Genomic DNA, 25,352 nt, shown 5'->3' with positions numbered 1-25,352 from the left:
ACCACTTGCCTCAGTCAGGCCAGGAGGCAGTTACGTTTCTGCAAAGTCCTGGTTTGAATGTCAGAAGTTACATGTTGACTGTTCTCTGTGACGGTCCTAAACGCCACCCTTCCCAAAGGGGAGAGGGTTTCATGCTCAGAAAAGCAGACAAGGAGAGCACATTTCATACTTTTCCTAAATGTTCTTTCTTTAAATAAACATCACCGAATCACCCCATCACGCCACAGTTAGGTTAACTGCCTTTTTCTTCCTGATCTGTTGCTAGCAGCTCACATTTACTGAGCTGCCACCACCCTGGTCCCTTTCCATGTGGCTTTTTACTGCGTTCTTCTGAAGCCCTCAGAGGTGCGTCCTATTATTGTCCCGTTTTACAGGTGAGGCAGTTGAGGCTCAGGAAGGTTGTGACTTGCTCAAAGCCATGGAGCAAGTAAGAGGCAGAACTGGTGAACGTGTCCTAGAATGTTGGTCAGTGATGTGGGGGATTTTTTGTTTCTTTTTTCAGGGGCAGCTGGTCAGTAGGAGAACCTGAACCCACGACCTTGGTGTTACAAAGCTGCGCTCTAACCGAGCCAGCCAGCCAGCCCCTAGCAATGTGTTTTTAATGGCCAAACAGCAGCCCAAGGCATGGCTGTCATTGCTTGTTCCTGATATTATGGCATTATAAACTGTTCTGCAATCAATGTCCTTATCACCGAATCTTTAGCCAGATCCCACACTCTCTTGTCAAGACCTTGTTGGTTCTTTTATGTGACAACCACCTGCCTGCTGGCCTGCTCCAAGTCCCCTGGGCTTTGCTGCTTTCCAGGCGTTTGTCCCTGTGTATGGGGGGACCAGGCAACGAGCCCTAAGGCTTGCATCCTGAATGGCGGGTTCTCTTCCCTCTGCTAGGCGACCCTCATCAACGAGTACTCCTCGGTGGTGCAGCCAGTGCAGCTGGCCTTCCAGCAGCAGATCCAGACCCTCAAAACGCAGCATGAGGAGTTCGTCAACAGCCTGGCCCAGCAGCAGCAGCAGCAGCAGCAGCAACAGCAGCAGATCCAGATGCCGCAAATGGAAGCCGAGGTCAAGGCCACACCGCCGCCGCCTGCTCCACCCCCAGCCCCAGCTCCCGCCCCGGCCATCCCACCCACCACCCAGCCTGGTACGTGGCTCCCTCGGCCCCCACCCTCCGCAGGTAGCCCCAAGAGGCTGGTCATGCTGCATGGGCAGAAAGCCCCATCCACTCCACACACAGCTCTCGTTCCGTAGTTCTGGGCCCATTCCCAGGGCCAGGTTTTAATCTGTTTGTGAGCACTAGGCCAGGTGACATTACCTGTGAGACTCCAGCAGTCCCTTTCCTGTGCACTGTCCCAGGAAGAGAAATAGAGGAAGGTTACCCAGGTGATTTTACAAGACTAGTGTGACTTTTACAGCACACTTGAGGAAGCACCGTGCAAGGAAACATAATCTAGTGTCACTTGTGAACTGAGAACAAATACTGGATGAAATCTCAACAAATGAAATCTAGCGAAGTATTTTAACAGTACATCATGATCAAATAGGATTTGTCCCAGGAAGATGAGAATGCTTTAACAATGGAAAACCTATAAAATAACATTAAGTGGAAGCAAATGACCTTTTAATTAGATACAGAAAAAGTGTATGAAAAGCAGCATTGCAAAGATTTCTTTAGTATACTGAATTGAGACGGCGTGTTTTTTGTGAAGCTTTCAGAGAAGGGAGGTGTGTGTCGTGGGTGAGGTCAGAATCTCCCCTCTTCCTATCCCCTTCCTGGAAGTGGGCAGTGATCACAGTTTTGAGTGGGGTCATGAAGCAAGGATTTATTTGGAAATAAAAGCCCCAACCTGGGTTGGCTCTAGTGGGTGTCGAAGATTGTTTCAGGCAGTGCCTTCTGCAAACAGGGTCCTTCTCTAACTGCTTCTTGCCTGGATTTAGATGACAACAAGCCTCCTATCCAAATGCCTGGTTCTTCAGAGTACGACGCTGCAGGAGGGGTCCAGGATCCTGCAGCTGCCGGCCCCCGGGGTCCCGGGCCCCATGACCAGATCCCGCCTAACAAGCCCCCTTGGTTTGACCAGCCCCACCCTGTTGCTCCTTGGGGCCAACAGCAGGTATTTCTTAAAAGTTGTGGTGGGGGCAGGTGGGACATACTTGGGCCAGTGGGATGGCAGGCAGGTGGATGGCCTCCCCCACACCAGTGGCTGGGCTTCTAATGACTCGCTGGGGAAGCTTGAGTGGGATTCTGCCACGGAGCCTGTGCTGGGTGAGTGACAGATAGCCCCATCTTCCTGTGGCTTGGAGGCAGGTGGAGTGAGAGAGTCAGGTCTTTATGTCCCTTCCCAGCACATTCATTATTGGGGCCTCTTGGTGGTACAGATCCCCATTTTCCTGTGGTTGCTGGGAATTTTAATACCGTTAAAACAGTAAGGTGATTCTGTTTTCTTTCCTTTCTTCACTGGTTTGCCTAGCTGAGTGTTGATATTTTGTCACCTGGAAAGAAAAAGGTGCTTTTGTAAGAAAAGGGAAGGTCAAAATGTCAGGCTCACACCCAGATGGCTGCAGATGCAGCATTTTCTCAGGCCAAGATGCTGGTCACACTCTCCAGGTTCCTTGGGGTTGGAACCCCTAGGCCGGGGCAGGGGCCACCTAACCTGACACAGCGTGTCTGGGAGATGCCCTGCAGCTTGTTTAGTCCAGTGAGATGGAGCATTTAGACACAGCCCCAGACCTTTCCCCATGACAGGGTATGGCTGGTGTGGTCCGGTTGTCTTTGCAGGGCATGGCCTTCCTGTGTGACTCTGTGTCTATGCGTAGAGGTGTAAGGATGGTAGGGAGAATTGGGGTCGTAGCCGTGTGCCCCCCACTGCACCCCAAGCTTTGGGACAAGAGATTTGACTTGACTAAAGATTGGACATCCCCTTAAGACAGCTGCGCGCCATCTGGGGTGGGCGTTTTGTGAGTCCCTCTGATGATGGAGCACCTCTCATCTCCATTCTGTAGATGTGGAAACCAGAGGTCCTGGTGTCTCCAGGCTCAGTGTTCTTTTTTGGACTGAGAGGGTCACAATGATGGGGCTCCATCACTGAGGGCTCACCCTCTACTGGCAGTGTGTCCACAGTTAGGAACAGTGGCCTGGCAGTGGGCTTGGCTTGCCCATGTGGCATCTTACACATTTAGAAGTAGTTCCTGAGATTTAAAAATGTGGCTTTCTGGCTTCTCTTAAAAGACTCGAGGGCGTGGTGGCCTGGGCCAACCTCTCCGTGGTAGTGGTCAGCAGAGTCAAGCAGCCGTGGCCTTGGAGGTGGCCCTCACGTGGGCCTCATTTGTGCACATCCCCTCCACCCCTCAACCCCCGCCCCTGGCCCCTGAGCTGGAGCTTGCAATCCTGTCTTTACGTTGTCAAAGCAGCAGCTGGGTGCAATCTGGAGCCCATTGTTTCCAATCAACAGAAAGATCTTGTCTTGGTTTGGGGTCCCCCAGAAGCAACCCCTGAGAAAAGGATGTGAGGGCAAGTGGTTTATCTGGGAGGTGACCCCAGGAGACAGCCCTGGGGGAGAGGGGATGTGAGACAGGGAAGGAGTGTCATCAGAGTGAGTTTCCCACCTCATTGGGGCACTCGGGCGGGACAGAATGTGCCACTGCAAGGGAGTTAGTGTTGTCGGGCATAGGGAGGGGTGTTTGGGCCTGCCTGGCCTGCACATGAGCACAGTGGGCCCAGGACCAGAAGCAGCCCTGGGACTGACAGGCAGGTGCAGCACTGTGGGTTTGGTCATTTTGCACCACCATGAGGACCTGGGGTGCAGGCAGGCACCACAGTCAGTAAATGAGGTGCCTTGATGCCCCCAGGGCAGCACCCACCACGGCAGAGTGGTGCTGCTGGCCTGCTGAGCGCTGGCGCCAGGGTCTGCCTTGGGGGCTCATGCCTGCGCTTTGCCTTGCAGCCTCCCGAGCAGCCCCCCTACCCGCACCACCAGGGTGGGCCACCCCACTGCCCGCCCTGGAACAACAGCCACGAGGGAGTATGGGGTGAGCAGCGCGGGGACCCTGGCTGGAACGGCCAGCGTGATGCACCCTGGAGCAGCCAGCCCGACCCCTCCTGGAACAGCCAGTTTGAAGGCCCCTGGAACAGCCAACACGAGCAGCCACCCTGGGGCGGGGGCCAGCGTGAGCCGCCCTTCCGCATGCAGCGGCCACCGCCCTTCCGCGGGCCTTTCCCACCCCACCAGCAGCACCCTCAGTTCAGCCAGCCGCCGCACCCCCACAACTTCAACCGCTTCCCACCCCGCTTCCTGCAGGACGACTTCCCCCCACGGCACCCCTTCGAGCGGCCGCCCTATCCCCACCGCTTCGACTACCCCCAGGGTGACTTCCCCGCTGGTGAGTGTGGGGTCGCCCGCAGGAGGGTCCCTGCCCATCCCTCATAACCTCCTGTGCTCCGAGGGCCTGGCAGAGGCGCCTGATTGCCTGGCCTACTGGGCAGGCTCGGTGTGACCTGGTGAGTCCAAGTCAAAGTGACAGGCAGAAGGTCGTGAGACGTCTGAGAAGCCCAGCCCAGTCCTCAGGCTGGTAGGGGAGACGAGGATGGGCCCACAGCTTCACTTCCCTGGGACCTAGGGCCTCTGATCTAGTCCTTTTGCCACCCTCATTTGAGCCAGGCTGGCTGTGGAGGTGCGAAGCCTGTCCCCTCTTCCCCCACGTGCCGGGAACGGGGCGCGGTCTGCCTGCCCTGCAGGTGAGGAAACTGAGGCTCTGAGGGGAAGCAGCTCTCGGGTTCCCACGTGGCATCTGACTGTACCAGTGCTTTTCTCTACACTTTCTCAGTCGGTGCTTGACTGTGAGTTTGGTTCTGAGAGCACTTAGCCTGTTTGTGGCTGTCGTTGGTTTGCTCAGGCTGTAGTAACAATACCATAGACAGGTGGCTTATACCACAGAACCTCATCTCGGGGATCTGAGGCTGGGAGCCTGAGGTCAAGGTGCCACAGGGTCGGCTCCCTCCGAGGCCTCTGTCCTGGGCTTGCAGGTGGTGCCTCGCTGTGTCCTCACAGGGTCTTTCCTCTGAGCGTGTCTGTCCTCATCCCTTCTCATAAGGACACAGTCGGACTGGATGAGGGCCCACCCTAATGGCCTCATTTTACCTTAATTCTCTCTTTAAAGGCCTCATCTCTAGTCACATCCCAAGGTACTGGGGGTTGGGACTGTGACATGTGAATTTGGGGGACACGATCCAGCCCATGACGTTGCTGTTTTAAGGTTGTGGTTCCTCGTGCTTCTTTCTCTCCCCTGCAAGTTCCCCCAAATGCGCCCATGGCTGCTGGCCTGGGGGTGGGTGCAGGACAGGCCCCTCTGGGCCCTGGCTTCTCCTTGCATCGCTGCCTTGTCTCGAGGAGCTGGGAGAGAAGGTGCCAGGCGCAGCTACCCAGGGGTGTTGGCCTCCTTGCCCCTCGCTGAGCCCCTCCCATGGGCACTTGTCACCTTGGAAATCCTGATGTGTGGTTGGCACTGCCCAGCTCTTGATGGCCCAGCAGGCCTGAGACAAGTTTCTGTTTTGCAGAGATGGGACCCCCTCACCACCACCCTGGCCACCGCATGCCCCATCCTGGGATCAACGAGCACCCACCCTGGGCTGGGCCTCAGCACCCCGACTTCGGCCCTCCCCCGCACGGCTTCAATGGGCAGCCCCCCCACATGCGGCGACAAGGCCCTCCCCACATCAACCACGATGACCCCAGCCTGGTCCCCAATGTGCCCTACTTCGATCTCCCTGCTGGACTGATGGCCCCCCTCGTGAAGGTAATGTAGCCACGCTTGCGTGCAGCCACCTGTGTTCTCCACGGGACAAGTCAAAACAAGGAAACTACTCCCCAGGAGGCTCAAAACACTGCTCCCCAGGGCCCTCCCCAAGTGACCCTGAGCCATCAGAGTGAGACGGAGCCAGCATCGCCTGGTGCTCCTGCCGGGAGGGTGCGAGGCCTGTGTTCACTCTGCTCACTCCTTCCTCCCCCTCCCACTCCCCCTCGGAAGCTGCCTTGTCCCAGGGCTGACAGTGGAGAGGTTTCTCAGAAGAGAGGCTGCCTGTGAGCTGGGCCTGCAGAGCGCATGGAGGGGCCCGGCTCGCGCAGGGCAGGGCTGGAGCAGCTGCAGTGCCGTGGGGCAGGCTGAGCATAGGATGGAAGAGAGGAGGTGATGGAGGAGCTGGGGCTGGGAGCACCCAGGGCCCTGCTGGCCACTGCCACTTCCTGCCATCTCTGGGATTGTCAGCCTGGAAGCCAAGGAGGGCCAGGGCAGGGCAGCATGGAGAGCTGCAGGGCGGGAGCCAGGCAGCCAGGGGTCCCTAAACAGGGCCACAGAGAGGTTCCAGGGTCAGAGGCTGAGGTTGCTCCAGTGGGGAGCCTGGGATAGGATTCAGGGGCAAAGGGCAGCAGTCTGCAGACAGAGGCTGTGGAATCCACCAGGTGTCTGTGGATAAATGGAGGGATCTTTGTGTCACCTTAGCTTGGATACAATGGCTGCTGTGTGTGATGTGTGGGAAGGAGAATCCTATAGTTTTCATCAGCCTCTAAGCTGTCAGCCATCCCACTTAGGAGTGACTGGTGTTGCTGACGCCCTATGAGAGGGTGTCATTTCCCACAAGGGAAGGATAAGGAACTGATGCCCAGGGCAACCCGTACACCAAATGACGTCCTGTGCCACCCCCACTGTACCCTGGGTGGGCCTGAGGGGGTCTCCGCTAGGGCACAGCGATGGCTTTGTTCTCCACTGCAGCTGGAAGACCACGAGTACAAGCCTTTGGACCCTAAAGACATCCGCCTCCCACCCCCCATGCCGCCCAGCGAGAGACTGCTGGCGGCCGTGGAGGCCTTTTACAGCCCGCCCTCCCACGACAGGCCCAGAAACAGGTAGGGGGCAGGGCGACAGGCCAAGGGAGGCCTCCATCCCCTCTCCTGGCCTGTCTCCCCTGGACTTTGCTCCTTTTGAGAGAAAGCCTGCTAAAAGCCGTGCTTTCTGCCCAGGTGAGGAAACGCGGTGGTCTCTAAGGAGGAAAACTCCACGCTGAGTTAGGAGCGTGTGTTGCACAGGCACACATACGGTGGCCCTCGTGAAAGCCTTCTTTAATCAAGATGCGTTAGAACAAGAAGTTATCTCAGACGTGGCATCTCTCAGAAGCAGCTGCTGTCCCTGGTCCCTCTCAGCATACCATGCCCCGGTGGTGGTCACCTCTTGCCCCGTGCTGGGTTACAGGCCTGTCCACCTATGAGTCAGAACTCCTTATCTCCATTATGACACCCACAGTCCCCTAAATCTGTCCTCAGCGCAGCGGCCACGTGAGAGCCAGGAGGTGCCAGGCCAGGCTGGCTCAGCTTGGGCTTCCTGGCCCATCTGGGGGTAGGGGGTGGGTTGATCCTGCTGACGTGTTCACAAGTTTCCCGTGGGAGGCTGCTTGTACACAGTCACATGGGGACCACGTGTCTTACAGCGAAGGCTGGGAGCAGAATGGCCTCTATGAGTTCTTCCGAGCAAAAATGCGGGCCCGGCGGAGGAAAGGCCAGGAAAAGAGGAACAGGTGAAAGGCCGGGTGTCTGCTATGTGTGTGTGTGTGATGCTGCTGCGGGCAGAGCTGCCAGGAGCTATCTCCCATGAGGCCCGAGTTAACACAGCGGCGGGAGAGCAGCTGTGGCCGCCTGTGTTCAGCCACACTGTTCAGGAACCCAGCACCTTTGCTGTGGCTGCACGGGCCGGGCACGGCTGGTAGAGGCACAGGAGCTGCTTTGGGGCTCCCACTCATCAGGCCTCTCCCTGCAGTGGACCCTCGAGGTCTCGGAGCAGATCCAAGAGTCGAGGGCGCTCTTCCTCCCGCTCCAACTCGAGATCCTCCAAGTCGTCGGGCTCATACTCAAGGTCAAGGTCACGCTCCTGCTCCCGTTCCTACTCTCGCTCCAGGTCCAGGTAGGCAGAGTGCCAGCCTTGTGCGTGGGATGCCTGTGTCCATGGCTCCTGCCCACAGCTCCTGTGACAGCTGGGCTGCGCTGAGCCACAGATGCTTTTGCCTGCAGGAGCCGGAGCAGATCACGCTCCTCAAGAAGCCGCTCTCGGTCCCGGTCCAGGTCCCGGTCCAAGTCATACTCCCCAGGAAGGAGACGTCGATCACGGTCCAGGAGCCCCACCCCGCCGTAAGATTTCTGTCTTAACTGTGACCGCTTCTAGCGCTGGAACCCTCTGATGCTTCGCTGTGAATTGTAAACGTTTGTCATTAGAAGACTAAGGCAGCGCCTCAGAGACCACAAGCACCAGCCCAGTGACAGTGGCACCCCCTCGTCCCAAACTGTGGTTGCCCTTTTGTAGTAGTCACTTCTTGAAGCCTGCGGTGGTAGTTGGGCTGTGTGATTTCTAATCACTTTTAGGGGTTCGGTGTGACCTGCCCTTGATGCTAAGTGTGGGGCAGGGGTCATCATCTGAGGGGACCCCTTATCTGGCTGATGAAGAGGATAAAGAAGAACGATAGAGACACGTGTCTCCACCTCACAGTGGTAGCCGGTGACACGAGCTTCATGCTGTAATACTCTAATAATTTTCATTCCAATAAATGTCTCGATTATTTTTTTAAAAGATGTAACCTGTCTTAATTTTAGTTCCTCGGCTGGTCTGGGTTCTAATTCAGCACCTCCCATACCTGACTCAAGGCTCGGAGAAGAGAACAAGGGACATCAGATGCTGGTGAAGATGGGTAAGCTTCGCTGGAGGGCGCTCTGGGAGTCAGGAGATGACAGCCTTTCTTTCCCTGTCTCCATCTGGGGACTGATGGAGTCAGAGAAAGTTCTGACCTCCTGCTAGAACTACTGAGAAGGGTCAGCCTGCAGGCTTCCGCCCGCATCCTTGCTCACCATGTCCATTGCATGTTTCCGAGGGGCCCGTCTTTGCCTGGGATTCGACTCCCAGACGCGTTCCCATTTAGCTTCCTGCCAGGAAACGCACCCCAGTTCTGGCCTCGCCTGTGGGTTATAACCACGTGCCCCTTTTTCTGAAGGCTGGAGCGGCTCTGGTGGCCTTGGTGTGAAAGAGCAGGGAATCCAGGACCCCATCAAGGGGGGAGATGTCCGGGATAAGTGGGACCAGTACAAGGGCGTGGGCGTGGCCCTGGACGACCCCTACGAGAACTACCGCAGGAACAAGAGCTACTCCTTCATCGCCCGCATGAAGGCCAGGGACGAGTGTAAGTAGGAGCTGCGGGCTGGGAGCCACGCCAGCAGCTGGCAGTGCCAGCTGTTGGGACCTTCCTTGGCTTACTGGCAGTGGAAGATCGTAGTGACAACTCGGTTCTCACGCAGTCTCCACGATTGGGGCGCGACAGGAAGAGAAGGAAGACTAACGCATGCCTAGTGAGGAGCGTCGCGCGTGACGGCGTGGACGGGGCTCGGGCTCCGGAGGTGCCACAGCCACCACGGCTGTGAGCTCGTTTTCCTTTACAGCAAAGCAAGAACCACAAGACCCTCCACTCCCCGAATAAGAATGCTTCCTACCTGCAGGAGTGGCTGGTGCGCATCTGCCCTAAGTCAGATCTGAGCCTCCTCTCAGACCGCGGGAGCATGCGGAGGAGCGGCCCTGCGTGAGCAGCCGGACAGGTCGGGCCAGCTCTGACCCACTACACCTCGCTGTGCAGTGACACAGCCAAGGCCAGGCGCGAGGACTGCTCATGATTGAAAATGGAAACACAAAACCTTTGTGATTTGCAAAGTTAAGCAGGGTTTTCATTTTTACTCCAGTTGGTTTAGTTTTAGAGAAAAGAATTTTATTCTAAGGTGATCCCCACTGAGATCATTTGAAGCCTGATTTCTCTAAGATATACTGGCCTTAGTTCAGTTGCTTTAGTTGTGTAAGTTGATTTTTTTTTTTTCTCAAATGTTACCCATTTGCTATTATCTGGAGAAATGAAAAGTTCTAAGGAAACAGGTCCAAGGCATCTTCAGGGCAAGGAATGGCGCTGAGAATCTCATACTTCATGCCCTGCTTGCGTTTTTCACTTAGAAGCAGCCCCACACCAGCACTTGTGTGCGAAAGCCTGTTCAGACCCAGAGTGTAGAGCGCGACCACCCAGCTAGGCCTCCTGCTCTCTCCTTCATCTGCATACCCCAGCCCAGCCCGGGGGGGGGGGGCAGGAGGGGAGCCACCTCTGCCAGGCTGGAAGCTTCTGGGTGACCTGCTGGGATCGGCCACACGTGGTGTCCTTGGGCAACTTGGTGCAGTGCCGTTTATTTGTACAGAAACATTTTTGAAAAATCCTTTTCACTAAGATGCAAAGTCCTCTCCAACTTTTCAACCTGATGTGATAAAATACTCAATTTTCTTCTAGATTTCCCGTAGCTGTGAATTGTTCAAAAGTATCTGATTCAGGAGAAAATGTACACACATGCTGTTAATGATGATTTCTTGTGGGTTTTACTGTTTTGCCTTCAAATAAAGACTTTTTTTAAAGACCTTTTCTCTGTGTATTTTGGTCAGAAGTGTGCTCGGGCTGCAGGGTGGGGGCACCTTCTTGGTGCAGACTCACTGAACTGTGGAGCCTGGGGTCGGAGTCTCCAGCATGTGACCTGGTCCTGTGTCTCTGGGGCTTCTGCCATCTGCCGCATCTCCCTCAGGCTGGCTGGCAAGCCAACACCTGGGTGGGTGGAGCTGCTCTGCAGAGGCTGGTGGCCCCCATCCTGCCCTGAGCAGTGACAGCTCCATCCAGGACTCCATTTCCACTGGCCCTGGTGCGTCATCAAGGATGCCAGGCACACCATCTGCTCATGACAACCTACTGAGAAGACAGGCTGGGAGGGTTAAATTACTTAGTTCAGTTACTGAGCTGGAATTGAACTCAGGTGAATGCTAGGCCCTTATCCCAGCACCACCTGCCCCCACTAGGGGTGGTCACCTGGAAACACGTGTGTGGTGACCGAGCATACAGGACAGCTCATTAGGTCATGCCCCAAGTCGAGCCTCACCTCCTGGTGCTCACAGCTCCTTCTTCACCTCTTCCAAGGCATCCTCCATGGTCAGCGGGGCAGGCCTGTGGCGCCTAATGTACTAGAGAGCAGAGAACACACTGTCACACCGCCACCTCAGTGTGGACTGAGAAGTTACTGGGTACTGGGGAAGGAACATAGAGACAGTGCCTGTGCTCAGTAGGCTCCGGTCGGGCTGGCAGAACAGTAAAATGACGGGATGCCATGTGACAAGTGCTGGCACACAGGAATGCCTGGTGCCATGGAGACAAGGGGAGAGAAAGACCCAGGCAGGCTGAGGGCAGGCACCCTGCAAGGGGTGAGCCCTGACTGAGTCAGAAAAGGGAGAGCAACTTTGGGTGCCCTCAGGCCACACGGGGGGTCGGGGAGAAGGGCCTGGGTGCCACACTTGGGACGAGGGCCTGGAGCAGGCCACAGGGAGCCATGGTGGGCTATAGGAAGGTGACGTCAGATGGCTTTAGCCTGCATGTGATCAGGTGATGTATATCTGACAGAAGAATGAGTTAAAGGACCCCAAAGGGGTGAAATCAGCAAAGTCTAGAATGTAGGAAATGGTCAAACAACCTGTTTTCTTCAACAGATAAACTGTAAGGAAATCAAAGTGAGAGATTTGGGGAAGGGGAGCAGCTGTAAAGCAGTTCTCAAAGTGGGTCTCCAGTGGCAGCATTGCTGCCTGCTCCCAGGCCCACCCACCTGCTGACCCAACTTGGGCGGGCCCAGCACCCATTCCAGGGCATTCTGACACTGCTCAGGGTTGAGAACCAGTTGCTGCTCTAGATTAAAAGGCTAAAAAGACACATCAAACAATCTAGATGTTAGGACTCAATGTATGGACTGTGGATCCTGATCAAAAAATGGCAACAAAATGTCCAACTTCAATGAGACAAGCAGAAATCTGAACACTTGCTATTCCATGACACTAAGTAAATCTGGTTTTAGTATTATCATGGAATTTAATGGCATTGTGACTGTATGTTTTTAAAGTCACTTTTTAAAAATAAATACTGAAATATTTAAAAATCACCCAAAGGACAGTGCATGTAGCATGATGCCATTTCTATAAAGGCATATTTATATATAACTGTCCATACTTTGCACAAGAATATGTGTCAGTAATAGTCATCTCTGAAATTGTGGAGGGCTATGAATTACACATCTCTGTGACAAGATTTTTAAAAGTAGCACATATCCAGATCCCCTTACTGGCCAGCTGCCAAAAAAAAAAAAAAAAAAAAATGGCACATATTTTTGGGTAATCAGACAAAAATTAAATTTTTGGAGAGAAAAATGGGGGTGAGGGTGATATTCCCTGAGCTTCAGTCCAAGGACTGAGGAGAAAGGCCAGGACCTGATGCCTCCTCTAGCCCCACCTCAAGGGTGCTCTGGTGAAGGGGACAGGACCCCTCCCAGAGGAGAAAACAGGGCCACAGACAGCAGGTCCCCTTTGATCCAAGGTCACGCAGTGCCCAGGCAGGGCTGGCTGCCTGGCCCAGGCACTCAGTACCCTCTACCTCATGCCGGCCGCTGTCATAGCACCAGGAGAAAATGAGGCTCCCTCTATGAGGACAGAAGGTGACAGCCCCACCATGTCCAGAGCCCAAAGGCCCAGGCCCCCTAGGGCACCACCTGCTGGCTGGCATCTTGTGTGCCCTGGCCACCCCGACCACCCTGCCCCCTGGGAAGATGCAGCTCCATGAGGTCCCACCTCTTTGGCTTCCTCCAGGGTGTGGTAGTGGAACGAGTCGCTGTCCAGGGACTGCAGGAGGGAGATGTGCAGGTGGCGAATGGCCTCGAGGAACTGCTGCGTCAGGCTCAGCTGCTGCTTCAGCAGGTCATTCAGTGCCAGCATGGCCGGGCTATAAGCTGTCAGGGCTGTCCCCGTGCCGTGTCACTCGGCGGCTCCTGCATCCCCCCACCCACCACTTGGCGACTTCAGGCCGCTTCCTGGAGGGGCTACGACCTTCTTGGGTGGGGAAGGCGTCACCCATGCCTGTCTGTCTCTATTCGCTAGTAGATGAGCTGCTTTCCACTGAGGAGCAGCACGTGTGTTAATGCTCAGATCCAGGCAGAAGTGGGAGTTTTTTGTTTTTTTTTTTTTAAAAGATGACCGGTAAGGGGATCTTAATCCTTGACTTGGTGTTGTCAGCACCACGCTCAGCCAGTGAGCGAACCGGCCATCTGTATATGGGATCCGAACCCGGGGCCTTGGTGTTATCAGCACCACACTCTCCCGAGTGAGCCACGGGCCGGCCCAGAAGTGGGAGTTTTTACCCCAATGCCCGACACAAAGAAAGAAGTCCGGTAAATGGGCATAAAACTGCACAGTCACAGCAACGTGACTTTAATTAACACTGCTGAACTGGACACGTAAAAATGCTTACAAGGGCAGATGTTTTATATATTTTTGCAACACATAGTTAAAATAATTAAAAATTGGGCTGGCCAGTTAGCTCAGTTGGTTAAGGCACAGTGTTATAACACCAAGGTCAAGGGTTCAGATCCCTGTACTGGCCAGCTGCCAAAAAAAAAAAAAATTAAAAATCAGAAATAAAAAATTAAAAATATGATTTAAAAATTTAACTAAAAATAAAAAATGCAATTAAAAATTAAAATTGTACAACTGCTAAAATGATCATTAATAAGATTACATACTAAGAAGGAAAAATCAGTGAGATAATATTAAGTTACAAAAAAGGATATAAACATTTCTCTTGTTATAACCAGTATATTTTCATATCTTCATACTTAAAAAAAAAAATCCTGTTAAGAAAATTGAAAAGCAAAAATCAAACAAACAAAAATAAAAGAAAAAGAAAAAAAAGAAAAGAAAACTGAAAAGGGAAAAAAATCGTAGGTACTAGATGGGCCTTGACTTGTGTCACACAAGTGGCTGTATGGGGACTTGGCAAAGTCTGAATGCTGTGTGGTGGCTATTGGGGCGCCTTCCTCCCACCCCAGATGGGGCTGGGCCCTTCCCCGGGCCACACGCACCCCCCAGACTCAGGCCAGGAGGTAAACGTGGTATCTGCCCCATCCATGGCTGTCGCTCGCTGTTGGTTAAATGAAAAACTATGGCTTGTGAACAAAAAGGCTCAAAATAAAAGTACCCTTGGGCTGGAGAGCTTATAGGCATATTATTATTATTATTACTATTTTTGGCAGCTGGCTGTTTCAGAGATCCGAGTCCTTGACCTTGGTGTTATAATACCGCACACTCTGACCAACCGAGCAACCGGCTAGCCCCAGTATAAGCCTATTACTCTTAACCTTCCTTTTTGTTCGACAGTGGTGTCTCTTTGCAAGAGACACTCAGAAGGTTCACGGACACTGTCCTCTGGGCCCATGGCTATGCTAATCCCTGCCAATGGATTCCTCAAACCCAGCATTAGAGGGGGCACCACACCTCCAAGAGGGGCGTGAATTTGCAGGTAAAATGTGTCCCTTCACAGGAAGTAGCCACCGAGCCAAACTGTTACCTTCTATGGCATCTGCACGGATGATGTGACTGGCGATGGGTGCTGGGTCCACATAGGTGCCTCCCAGGGCAGGCCCAAAGGCTGCCACGCCAGCCGCTGTCTCAAGGACAAAGAGGGAGGGCTGAGCAGGCAGGACAGGGAGCAGTGACTTTCTTGTCCACGGACAGGACACTGAAATAAACTACGTGAGCCTGTTCTTCCCTGTTTCTGAATGTGATCAGGCCACCCTTCCCGATATTTCCCCAAGCTGCCTCCGTTTCTCTGCTCATTTTTCTTGGCTCGATGCACGTTGGCCGAGTTGGGTGAAGCAGCCACTGTGGCTTGTGGGAGCTGGACACGAGGCTCCGAGGAGAATGTGGTGTCCCACACACCCACAGCGCCGGCCTCTACAGGGTGGCTCCTGAAAGCTGTGTGTCCCCTGGGCTCCGACAAGCCAGCCTATTTCAGGCTGCCTTTTTTCTCTCTCCTTTCAATATCAGGCCAAGTCTAAATGGCCTCACCAGTGTTTCATGAAAGCAACTCTTTAAATTGCCAGAAACATGGACAGAAATGCATATATTTGCTGACCGCCAGCTCTGTTTTCAGAAAGGCACAGCACAAGGATGTGGACAGGGACACAAAGGTTTCTCAGTCCCAGACCCTAGCACCCTTAAATGTTGTTTATCACCTCCTGGTGATTGGACTTGGCCAATCTGATCAACTTTCCTCCCTGAAAAACAAGTAACGGTCACCCCCGGCCCAGGTGTGAGGTCAAAGCTGATGGACGGTTAAGCCCCCAAATCAAAAGGAACAGACCGAGTGAGAATTACATTTCTTTTCACTATCTAGGGACAAGCTCAATCTAGACAAGAAAAAGGAGCAGGAGAATGTCTAAAGAAAGAGTCCTTTCCATCGGGAAGAGCCGAGGCTGAGGCTAGGAACCAGAGAAATGCCTGCAAAGTCACACAGGGGCTGACGAGAAGTGGCCCCTCCACCGCTTCCTAAAGCACAGACCAGGATCAGGAGGCCCCCTGCAACTCCAAGTGCTGGAGAGTCGAGGCTAAGGCTGCCTGGTGGCAGGGGTGAGCTTCGGAAGCCAGTGGGCTCTGGTGGGGACTGCATGGGGGGATGCTGAGTGCAGATAACCAGGCAGACCTGCGACAAGGCAGCCCTCAGAGCCCCTGTGCTGGAGCCCCATGAGCCGGCTGAGTACCAGTCGTTGAGCAAGGTGGTTTTGCAATGGGCACATGCCCATCGGCGTCTCTGAAGGCCATTCCCCATGTTATGTGAAGACTCAAAAGACTGACATGCCTTCCCTCAGGGCATCCCCCCTTGGGACCACTCACGTTTGGGGCTGGATCATTCTCTGGGGTGGGGGCGTCCTGTGGACCACAGGGTTTTGGGTGGTGTCCCTGGCCTCCACACACCAGATGCCAGGAGCACCCCAGCCGCCCCTCCCATCCCCACCTCCACCCCCATTGTGACAACCAACAATATCTCCAGTCTTTGCTAATGTCTCCCAGTGGCAGAATCATCTCAGTCTGACAACTCACCCCCTCACCCACGGAAGAGGATATGGGGTGCTGAGTTCCCAGCTGGCAGATCTTGGAAACCTGGGTTCTTCCGCATGCTTCCGGGATGCTGCAGACGGCACACCGAGGGCCTGTCCCACCCTCCCGGGCCTCCACGGCCACCACACTTACCCGTGGTCCACTGGTAGGTGAAGGCAGGATCAAGAGTCTGCACGGCTGTCTCCTTCACAGTGACCCTTGTCACGTCCCTGCCCCACTTTCTCCCGGACTCAGATGGGTGAGGAGGAAGGCCTGTCTCCAGACTTGAAGACAAAGTGTCCTGTGTTCGGCCAAGAGACCCCTCAGAATGGGCTGTTGGCTCAGATGCTGTTGGACTTGGGGAGTGTTCAAAGTCTTCAGAATAAGCTGGGCTCACTGTGCTCACTGTCAGAGCTCCGGACGACGGCTTCGTGCTGGCCGCACTGTCCTGCCAGGCAGTTGAGGTCACATTGGCACTCAGATGCTCTGAGACCTCGCTTTCAGTGGGGAGGTCCTCGTCCCTGTCTGCAGAGGCGACCTCACTCTGAGACACCGAGCTTCTAGCCTGGGCACGTCTCGGCATTTTCTGCCTAGCAGGCGCCTTGGCCAGGCAGCTTTTGCTCGATGGTTTTTTCCTCTGAGCAGATTCTTTCTAAAACGAAGAACAGCAGAGGCTGCTGGAAAGTGTTTGCTAACAATAGACAGGCTAAAAATGCCACATTTGATGAACAGCGGGTCCCAGGAGGTGAGGGTGCATGCGGACCCTTCACTAGGTCTGGGCAGGTGGAACATTCTACACAGAACTCGAGATGCTTGTGCACAGGGTGTCTGAAAGCCTGCTGCACCTAACCCCAATGGCGTGGGGCATGTTTAGGAGGCACGTGAGTGGAAATGGAAGTTGCATCATTCTGTATCACCAAAACGTGCGTTTCATGGTGCGGGTGTTTCTGAATAGGGCAAAAACCATGACAGGGCATTTGAACGAGAAGTCCTTAGTGTGGATATTGCTACGGGTGGTTTAAGTGGGATGGGTTTTAATCATCTGCTAAACTAAGCAGCTTTCTCCTGTTATCACCCAAATCAGGGTCTCTTGCCTGTGGCACTCTTGACATGGGGCTGGAAATTCTCTGCAGGGGGTGCCGTGCTTTATACTGTAGGACATGAGCAGCATCCCTGGCCTCCATCCACTAGGGATGCCAGTGGCACCTACCACCCCCGAGTTGACAACCAAAATGCCCCCAGTCACTGCCAATGGCCCTGAGGGGTAGAATCACTCCATTGAGAACCCCTGGTGTAAATGGAACGTCACACTGCAAGCTTGCTACACAACAACCTCCGGTTACAGGTGACTGTCATACTTACTTTCTGTTCCAAGTCTGATTTCTCACTGACAGCTGGAGCCAGGTCCTCAAGGGATAAAAGATTGACTCTAAAATCTGTAATTAAAAAATTTGCATGACAATATTTACTTATTTACTCCATTAATGTTTAGGAAAATATAAAGATGTGTGATCCCTGTCCCCAATAACCTAGCCCGGGGCTGGGCGCACTTTTCTCTCAAGGACTAAATAGTAAATATTTCCAGCATCTTGGGGGAGACTGTGGTGACTACTCAGCTTGGCTGTTGTGATGTGAAAGCAGCCACAGTGTGTAAAGGAAGGGGCGTGGCCACGTTCTGATAAAACTATTTATAAAACCAGATGATGGGCCAGCCGGCCCCTGGTCCAGACAAATAAGGAGATGATCCCAATGCACTGTAGGAAGCTGGTGACAAGCATGCACGAGGGATGAGGGGCTGGATGGGGAGGGGCACCCAGGCAGCTGCGGGAAGAGGAGAGGCAGACCTGAGATGTGACCCTGAAGCACCCTAAGCTCTCAGGCCATGTAAAGTCACAGCAGAAACTTCAGGGGGATGGCCACTTCGGCATGTCCACCAGTCAGCCCCCCAGTGCCTGAATCAAGTGTGTGCTGCGACCCAGGAGTTCAGAGTCAGTCCTCTGCAGAGATAGTGGTGCTCCAGCAGGTTTAAGTCAGCTCAGCAAAAGAGCTGGCCATGGGACAGCGAATGTGGCTGTGTCCCCACGACTCCACTCCTGACTCCACTCCACGACTCCACTCCTGACAGGAATCTTATCACATGACTCAGGTCAGCCCCCCAAAGTGTTGGAGCCGCGCGCGCGCGCGCATATGTGTCTGTCCATGAGTGCCTCAACCCTGCAGGGCCTCACAACCTAAGCGGGGACATATCCAATAAGTGCTGAGTTGGACAAACACCATGAGGGGGCCCAAGGTGGCAAGGGGTTTTATGGGGGGCACAGAGCAGCCAAACTGAGGAACCGGCAGGCTGGAGCAAGAGGTGGGGGAAGAGCGAGCTGTCCCCTCTCCGACTGCAAAGGGCAGGTAAGTGCGGCCGCCCACGCTGGGCTGAATCACTGCACCAGCCACCTCCTCCACCTGCCCCTTTCAGCCTCAGATCAACTCCCCACTCGCTCCCTTCCAGTCCCAGGGCTCGTCTCTCCTTGATCTCCTCCAACACTCACTGTCACTACAGCACACATGGCAGCGAGGTACAAAGGCACACGTGATGTGGATGTTTTCGGAGACGAAGTCTGTGAGCTAAGTCATCCCAGCTGGCCCACGCTGAGAATGACTTGACAGTCATAGTGATGCAGCACCGGCTGGGGGCTTCACATCTGCTGCCTCACTAATGCTGCAGGACAGCTCAGGAGGCACATTCCACTATTGCCCCCAATTTACACGAGGACCCTGAGGCTCAGAGAGCCCGAGATCGCACAGCTAGTGAGAGGCGCGGCCAGGACGCCCACCCCAGGCACATCGGACTCCAGACTTGGGCTTGTGCTCACCCTCCCGGCTGCCTCCCTCCAGGCTGCATTTGAACGAGGGCAGGTGACACCTGGCCACCAGGAGAGGCCACACCAGGCCAGGAATGAGGGCTGAGAGGGACCCCAGTGGGAAGGACAGGACAGACAGATGACAGGATGGCAGGAACCTGCAGCATGGTGCCAGTCCTTTCTCTGTCCCCACAAGTATGCCCACCTTCTCATCCACTCACCAAGGGAGGTGACATGGGGACAGGCTGGTGGGGACAACCTCTCACTAGCACCTCAGGCCTGGTTCCTTAGATGTACAATGTGCCACTAACCAAAGGATCAGAGCTGGTATCAGCAATTTGCCATGTGGCATCTGGCAGAAGGTGGCAGAGGGCTTATGAGGGCTTTTCTCTGACCCCTATGTGGCCAGGTGGAAGGGACATACCTCTACTGGCAGAGTTTCACCCTCCCACCCTGGTGGCTCTGTACTGCTGCTCTAGTGGGGCTTTCCCTCCCACTCTAGGCTTTCCCTGACTCACAGGTGACTGCCATCCAGGCCCCTGAAGGGCAAGGGGCATGTCTGCTGTGTGTTCTATTCTTGACCATGTGACACTGGCTCCTGCTGGCATACAGCGGGTGCTCGTGAAACAATTAGTTAACTTTGATTTCACCACAAAGCATCCCAGAGGGGGGAAAAATGTTGGCTTCAAATCTTTTTTTTCCTCTCCTTTTCCTCTTAAATAAATATTAAAATAAAAATAATGTTGAAAAATGTCCCTATACCAGCCAGCCACCAAAGAAGTTAGAAAAAAAGAAAAATGTCGAAATAATAGAAGTGTTTATCTTTTATGCGTTAGAGATTTGTTTCCTTTTCTGAATTTAAAAAGGAAGCAAATTTCTCTTTTATAAAAAGGAAAACTAGGGCTGGCTGGTTAGCTCAGTTGGTTAGAGCACAGCCTTATCATGGGTTCGGATCCCCATACCGACCAGCCACCAAAAAAAAAAAAAAAAAAAAAAAGGAAAATTAGGTTGTTGCCTTTTTGCTGTACAAGGTTACTTCAAAAAGTTGGTGAAAAAATAGAATTAAAAGATAATATGAATCTTCCCGTGAACTTTATGAAGTACCCCTGTATGTGGCTCAAGAAGGATTTCTTTTTCAGGTTATTGCTCCATAAGTAGTCAGGGTTACTGGATGCAAGGGACTGAATGTGTCCCCCCACAAATCTCTATGTTGAAGCCCTAATCCCTACTGTGATGGTATTTGGAGGTGGAGTCTTTGGGAGGAATAAGGTTTGGATGAGGTCATGAGAGTGGCAGCCCCAGGATGGGATGTGTGTCATTGTAACACAATGAGGAGATCAGAGCTCTCTCTGTGCTGTGTGAAGACACAGCAACAAAGCAGCCGTCTGCAGACAAAGAAGGGAGCCCTCACCAGGAGCCCAACCCCGCCGGCACCCGGATCTCAGACTTCCAGCCTTCAGAACTGTGAGAAATAAACATTTGTTTTTGAAGCCACCCAGTCTCGGGTATTCTGTTACAGCAGCCTGAACTGACTAAGATTTTAGATGAACATTTTAAAGATAGAACAGGGGCTGGCTGGTTAGCTCAGTTGGTTAGAGCACAGTGTTTTTTTTTTGGTTTTTTTTTTTGTCGTTTTTTCGTGACCGGCACTCAGCCAGTGAGTGCACTGGTCAGTCCTATATAGGATCCGAACCTGCGGTGGGAGCGTCGCCGCGCTGCCAGCGCAGCACTCTACCAAGTGCGCCACGGGCTCGGCCCTAGAGCACAGTGTTATAACACCAAGGTCAAGGTTTGGATGCCTGTTACCAGCCAGCTGCCAAAATAAATAAATAAAGATAGAACAAAAAAACTGACATGGCCCCATCTTAGTCTGTTTCGGGCTGCTATGACAGAATACCTGAGACTGGGTAATTTGTATAGAACAGAAATTTACTGCCTTACAGGTCTGGAGGCTGGAATCCAATATCTAGGTGCTGGCATCTGGTGAGGGCCTTCTTGCTGTGTTAGCCTGTGGCAGAAGGACAAAAGAGCACAGGAGAGAGAGCAAGAGGGAAGGGAGGCTGAACTCATCCTTTTATCAGGAACTCATTCCTGCAATAATAGCATTAATCCATAATAACATTAATCTCTGGGAGACACATTCTAACCATAGCAGCCCATCGACTGGGAAAGAAAGTTAGAAAGTTGAGGTGTGATGTGAATTGTCACTCACTGCCCATGGCAAAGCATGTGACCACCATGCTGGGCCCCTACCGAGAGCCTCCCCCTTCCTGTCCCAGGTAATGACTCTGCACAAGGACATGGGTTACCGTTCAGGCTGTCATCAGTAGCTTCCGAGACCGACTCATCCTGAGGCCCAGCCTCATTCCTGGGGGAGGACACAAGCTTGATGCACCCTATTTTTGAAGGTGCTGATTGTGAAAAAGTGCCTGCCATGGAAAGTGACGATGTGCAGGAGGCTGTGTCACCGGAAACATGAATCTCCAGGGAGCCAGTTCTTGAGTGAGCGCTGCAAAGGGTCCCATCTGCAGACTGTGAGGTTGGCAGGTGTGATGTCCAAGAAGGCTTTGGGCTGGAAAGCTCCATGCTGGGTAGAGAAAGAACTCTCGGTTGAGTCGGGATCAGATCCTACTTTGTCAGAAAGAAAAGACACGAAATTACCAAACTTATGATAACTAAGTCCTTATCATTCAACGAATAGTGCAGCTAGTGAGAAACACAAGACCAAGACTTCTGCAACCAAACCTTTATCTCTCTGTGTCCCCTTCTCTCGTCTCTCATTTCTCGAGGTCAAGGTACAACATTTATTTTTTATGTATGTTTTGGTGGCTGGCCAGTACGGGGATCTGAACCCTTGACCTTGGTGTTATAAAACTGTGCTCTAACCAACTGAGCTAACCGGCCAGCCCTACAAGGTACAACATTTAGATAAGATAATGATGGGATTCAAAAATACTCCACAAATAATCAGAAATATCATTTTGCTTTTAGACACATAGTCAATTACCCATTTTCTAAATAAAGGCTCTTCTAAATAAAGAGTACATAATCTATGATAGCCCAGACTTTCAAAAGAATCAAAATGAATATGCAGATTTTCCCCCTTAATTCATAGCCTTCATGTGGTAATATCTGGGTAATCAAAAAAAGGAAAAATAAATAAAAACATAGCTTTCCTACCACTTTACCCCCAATACAATGGCTATAATAATAATAAAAAAAAAACAAAACAGGAAATAAATGTTAGTGAGGATGTGGTGGAAATGGAAGCCTCAGATATTGATCATCGGGATATGAAATGGTGTAGCTCCTGTGGAAAACAGTCCGGCAGTTCCTCAAAAGACTAAACATAGAATTACCATATGATCTGGCAATTTTGCTCCCAAGAGAACTAATGTACATGCATGTTCACAGCAGCACTATTCACAATAGCCAAAAGGTGGAAATAACCCAAGTGCCCATCAATGGATGATTGGATAAAGAAACTGAGGTCTATCCATACAGTGGAATATTATGCAGCCATGAAAAGGAATGAAGCTCTGACACATGCTACAACATGGATGAACCCTGAAAGCATGATGCTGAGTGAGAAGCCAGACTGAAAAGACCACATGGTGCATGACTCCATTCATACGAAATGTCCAGAACAGGCAACTTCACAGAGACAGAAAGCAGATTAGTGGTTGTCAGGGGCTAGGGGAGGGGAACAGCGATGGGGTTTCCTTTTTGGGGTGATGAAAATGTTCTGGAACTAGATAGAGGTGACAGTTACACAACGTTGTGAATGTGCTAAATGCCACTGCATTGTTCACTCTAAAATGGTAAGTACGCCGGGTCGGCTTTAGCTCAAGCGGTTACTTCCTCAAGCCAGACTACAATCTGTCTAAAATGGTAAGTACTATGTTATGTGAATCTCACCTGAACAAAAAAAAAGAAACGCAGCTTTCCCGAGGTGAAACTGATCACTGCTGGTGTTTGATCAGTCATACAAAGTGTTGTGCTGTGTGTACAGAGTTATGAGTTACAGATATTTAAAAACTGCCTAATGTGTTTCAAATCCTGACCCTCACACAGCAGCCCCACAACAGATATCTGCCATTGCTGAAACACTACTCTTTCCTCAACAAACCCTTCTCCTAAGTAGCTTTCAGGTGATGGCTGCTATGAATCTGTAGTGCTATGACATATTTGCAGCAAATGCTAAGGCTTGGTTAAAAATAAATAAATAGGGCTGGCCAGTGAGCTCAGATGGTTAGAGCGTGATATTATAACGCCAAGGTCAAGGATTCAGATTCCTGAATGGGCGAGTTGCCAAGATAAGTAAATAAATAAATAAAAACCTTACTGAGAACAGCTGTATTTGTTCTTTCTCACTGACTTCAGTGCTGATGAAACCCTGATTCATATATATTTCTTTTTCTCTAGAAGATTCCATCAAGCTCCCCAGCAACTCTTTCATCTCCTCTTCGTCACTGTCTGGAGAATCAAATTTTCTAGCAGGTTCTTTCAGTTTGGGTGTTTGAAAAGTCCTCTCTTTCCCAACTTGTGCCTCTGGGGATCTATTTTCAACAGGTGGTTGTTTCTTCTTTAGAAACCTACTGCCCTTCCCACTCCATGCACTACTCTCTGCGATGGGAATGTCATGGGCTTGTTCCTGGGAAGTCTGGTCTGTATTCTGTGTGGAATGTTCAACTGTCCTCCTGGGGAGGATTTCATCTGCTCTCTTCCAAGAACTATCATCAGTGGTCTTTGGGTCAGATTCGGTGTCAGACAAATTCAAGTGCACCTTCCGACTCATGATCCTGGTTTCTATCTGGGCCAACTTCATGAGTGCAGGATTGGCTCTGATCTTCGAGGTGGTGGTGCGGGGTCGACCAGAGGAGATCCTGGGCCCACTCTCCAGGATGGCCTTCTCCTTTGGGAGGAAGTGTTTCTCACCCAGGGTTTGGTTTCTTTTTAGAAATCTGCTTTGACTAGGTGCTATTTTGGTAAGATTTCTACTGATTTTCAAGTTTCTGGGTTCTTCCATCTTTGAATCTTCTAAGGAAACATCACTGAAATCACCAAAAATACCACTTATAGGACAGCTGGCTTTTCTTGTGGAAGCCATTCTGGGGAGGAAAGAAAGACAACTTGTAAGAATAGCTGATGTTGTATAGTGCACTCAGTGGCTCCCATTGGCTAAAGATCACACTGCCCTTTGCAGTCCAGCCACAGGCTTCTCTTCAAGCCCAGGGACGACAACGAAGATGATTAAACACTTGGTCTCACTTCCTGAATTGCCATGGAATGTCAGGTCTTCCACGAGCCACGTCACACTTAAACACAAGAGCCGGTCAGCTCAGTTGATTAGAGCGTGGTGCTAACACCAAGGTCTAGGGTTTGATCCCCGCACTGGCCAGTCACCAAAAAATATATATACATACAGGTAGCCAGTAAGCACATGAAAAGATGTTCAGCAACACTAGCCATTAAGGAAATGCCAATCAAAACCACCATGAGATACCATTTCACACCCACTAGGATGGCTGTGATCATAAGCACAGACAACAAGGTCTGGTAAGGATGTCAAGGAATTGGAACCCTCATACACTGCATAAAAGGATGCAGCTCCTGATCTGTAAAACAAGTCTGGTGGTTTCTCAAAAGGTTAAACGTGAGAGTTACCATACGATCCAGCAATCCCACTCCCATATGGCCCAAGAGAAATGAAAATTATGCAAACGTTCATAATAGTTATTATTCATAGCAGACAAAAAGAGAAAAGAACCCAAACGTCCGTTAGCTAGAGCCAATGACAAATTATGGTCCATCCCTACAGTGGAATACTGTTCAGCAACTGAGAAATGATCAAACACTGATTTGACAGCATGCACCTGTCTCAAACACGCCAGACTAAGGGAAAGTAGTCAGATGCAAACACCACACACTGTATAATTCCAGTCTAAGAATTCTCCAGAAAAGGCAAATCTATAGACTCAGAAAGCAGATCAGTGGTTGCCTGGGGCTGGGACTGGCAGCGGGGATCAGCTGCAAAGAAAGGCACAGGACGCTTCATCTCCTCGGGTGACAGAAAAGTTCTAACGCTGGATTGTGGTAGTGGTTGCACAACATTGTAAATTTACTAAAAATAATGGGGTCCTACGCTTAAATGGGGTAGTATGGTAGGTAAATGATACCTCAGCAAAGTTGTTTAAAGTAAGTAAACCAAGCTTTGAGGACACTGTCACCCCTCACACTAGCAGACTCCCTTCCCTAGCCTTGGAGCGACCGGCACCGGACCACGCTCCGTGGTCCCCAGACAGGGAAACTGGGGCGCAGGGCCTCCCTCCAGCCGTCCGACTGGCCCAGCCCCGGGGCGCACCCCAGTCCCCTTCTCCCCAGCCCGGGCGCCCCACAAACTCCACAGACCTCCACCTACGCTGTCCACTCCGCGAAGGCCGCAGTCGCGCTCCAGACAGGCACTCAAGCCAAAGAGGAACGTTGCCCCAGGCA

General features: G+C 52.1%; 2 protein-coding genes across 8 annotated transcripts in view; one reads left to right on the top strand and one right to left on the bottom strand.

Annotated features, from left to right (window-relative positions):
• The window catches only part of CHERP (calcium homeostasis endoplasmic reticulum protein), a 19,051-nt gene extending 8,581 nt beyond the window's left edge, over positions 1-10,470 (top strand). For 2 of the 4 annotated variants that reach the window (XM_063109682.1, XM_063109680.1), the window contains exons 8-18: positions 889-1,141; positions 1,936-2,111; positions 3,942-4,377; positions 5,552-5,790; positions 6,763-6,896; positions 7,475-7,561; positions 7,801-7,944; positions 8,052-8,168; positions 8,628-8,722; positions 9,023-9,208; positions 9,324-10,470. In XM_063109682.1, coding sequence (XP_062965752.1) covers positions 889-1,141; positions 1,936-2,111; positions 3,942-4,377; positions 5,552-5,790; positions 6,763-6,896; positions 7,475-7,561; positions 7,801-7,944; positions 8,052-8,168; positions 8,628-8,722; positions 9,023-9,208; positions 9,324-9,364 — 1,908 coding nt within the window. In that variant the 3' untranslated portion in view covers positions 9,365-10,470. Of the gene's footprint in view, positions 1-888; positions 1,142-1,935; positions 2,112-3,941; positions 4,378-5,551; positions 5,791-6,762; positions 6,897-7,474; positions 7,562-7,800; positions 7,945-8,051; positions 8,169-8,627; positions 8,723-9,022; positions 9,217-9,323 lie in introns of those variants that run through there. The other 2 variants (XM_063109681.1, XM_063109683.1) reach the window with 2 other exon arrangements.
• Positions 2,447-25,352, bottom strand: C10H19orf44 (chromosome 10 C19orf44 homolog). 4 transcript variants are annotated; one of them, XM_063109686.1, is made up of 9 exons: positions 25,269-25,331; positions 23,203-23,968; positions 21,167-21,485; positions 17,368-17,441; positions 16,159-16,657; positions 14,477-14,572; positions 12,706-12,872; positions 10,980-11,061; positions 2,447-2,490 (listed from the first exon to the last, which is right to left on the bottom strand). In XM_063109686.1, exons 2-8 carry the CDS (start codon positions 23,965-23,967, stop codon positions 10,990-10,992), a joined length of 1,992 nt encoding a protein of 663 aa, XP_062965756.1. In that variant the 5' UTR covers position 23,968; positions 25,269-25,331; the 3' UTR covers positions 2,447-2,490; positions 10,980-10,989. The 4 variants fall into 4 exon arrangements, with proteins under 4 accessions (XP_062965756.1, XP_062965758.1, XP_062965754.1 ...); XM_063109688.1 differs by lacking the exon at positions 2,447-2,490 and adding an exon at positions 7,099-8,225 and having other exon boundaries at positions 25,279-25,352; XM_063109684.1 differs by lacking the exon at positions 2,447-2,490 and adding an exon at positions 7,099-8,225.

The sequence above is a fragment of the Cynocephalus volans genome, chromosome 10 (genome assembly GCF_027409185.1).
Source record: "Cynocephalus volans isolate mCynVol1 chromosome 10, mCynVol1.pri, whole genome shotgun sequence".
Taxonomy (NCBI): domain Eukaryota; kingdom Metazoa; phylum Chordata; class Mammalia; order Dermoptera; family Cynocephalidae; genus Cynocephalus; species Cynocephalus volans.
This window is presented reverse-complemented; position numbering and strand designations above follow the sequence as displayed.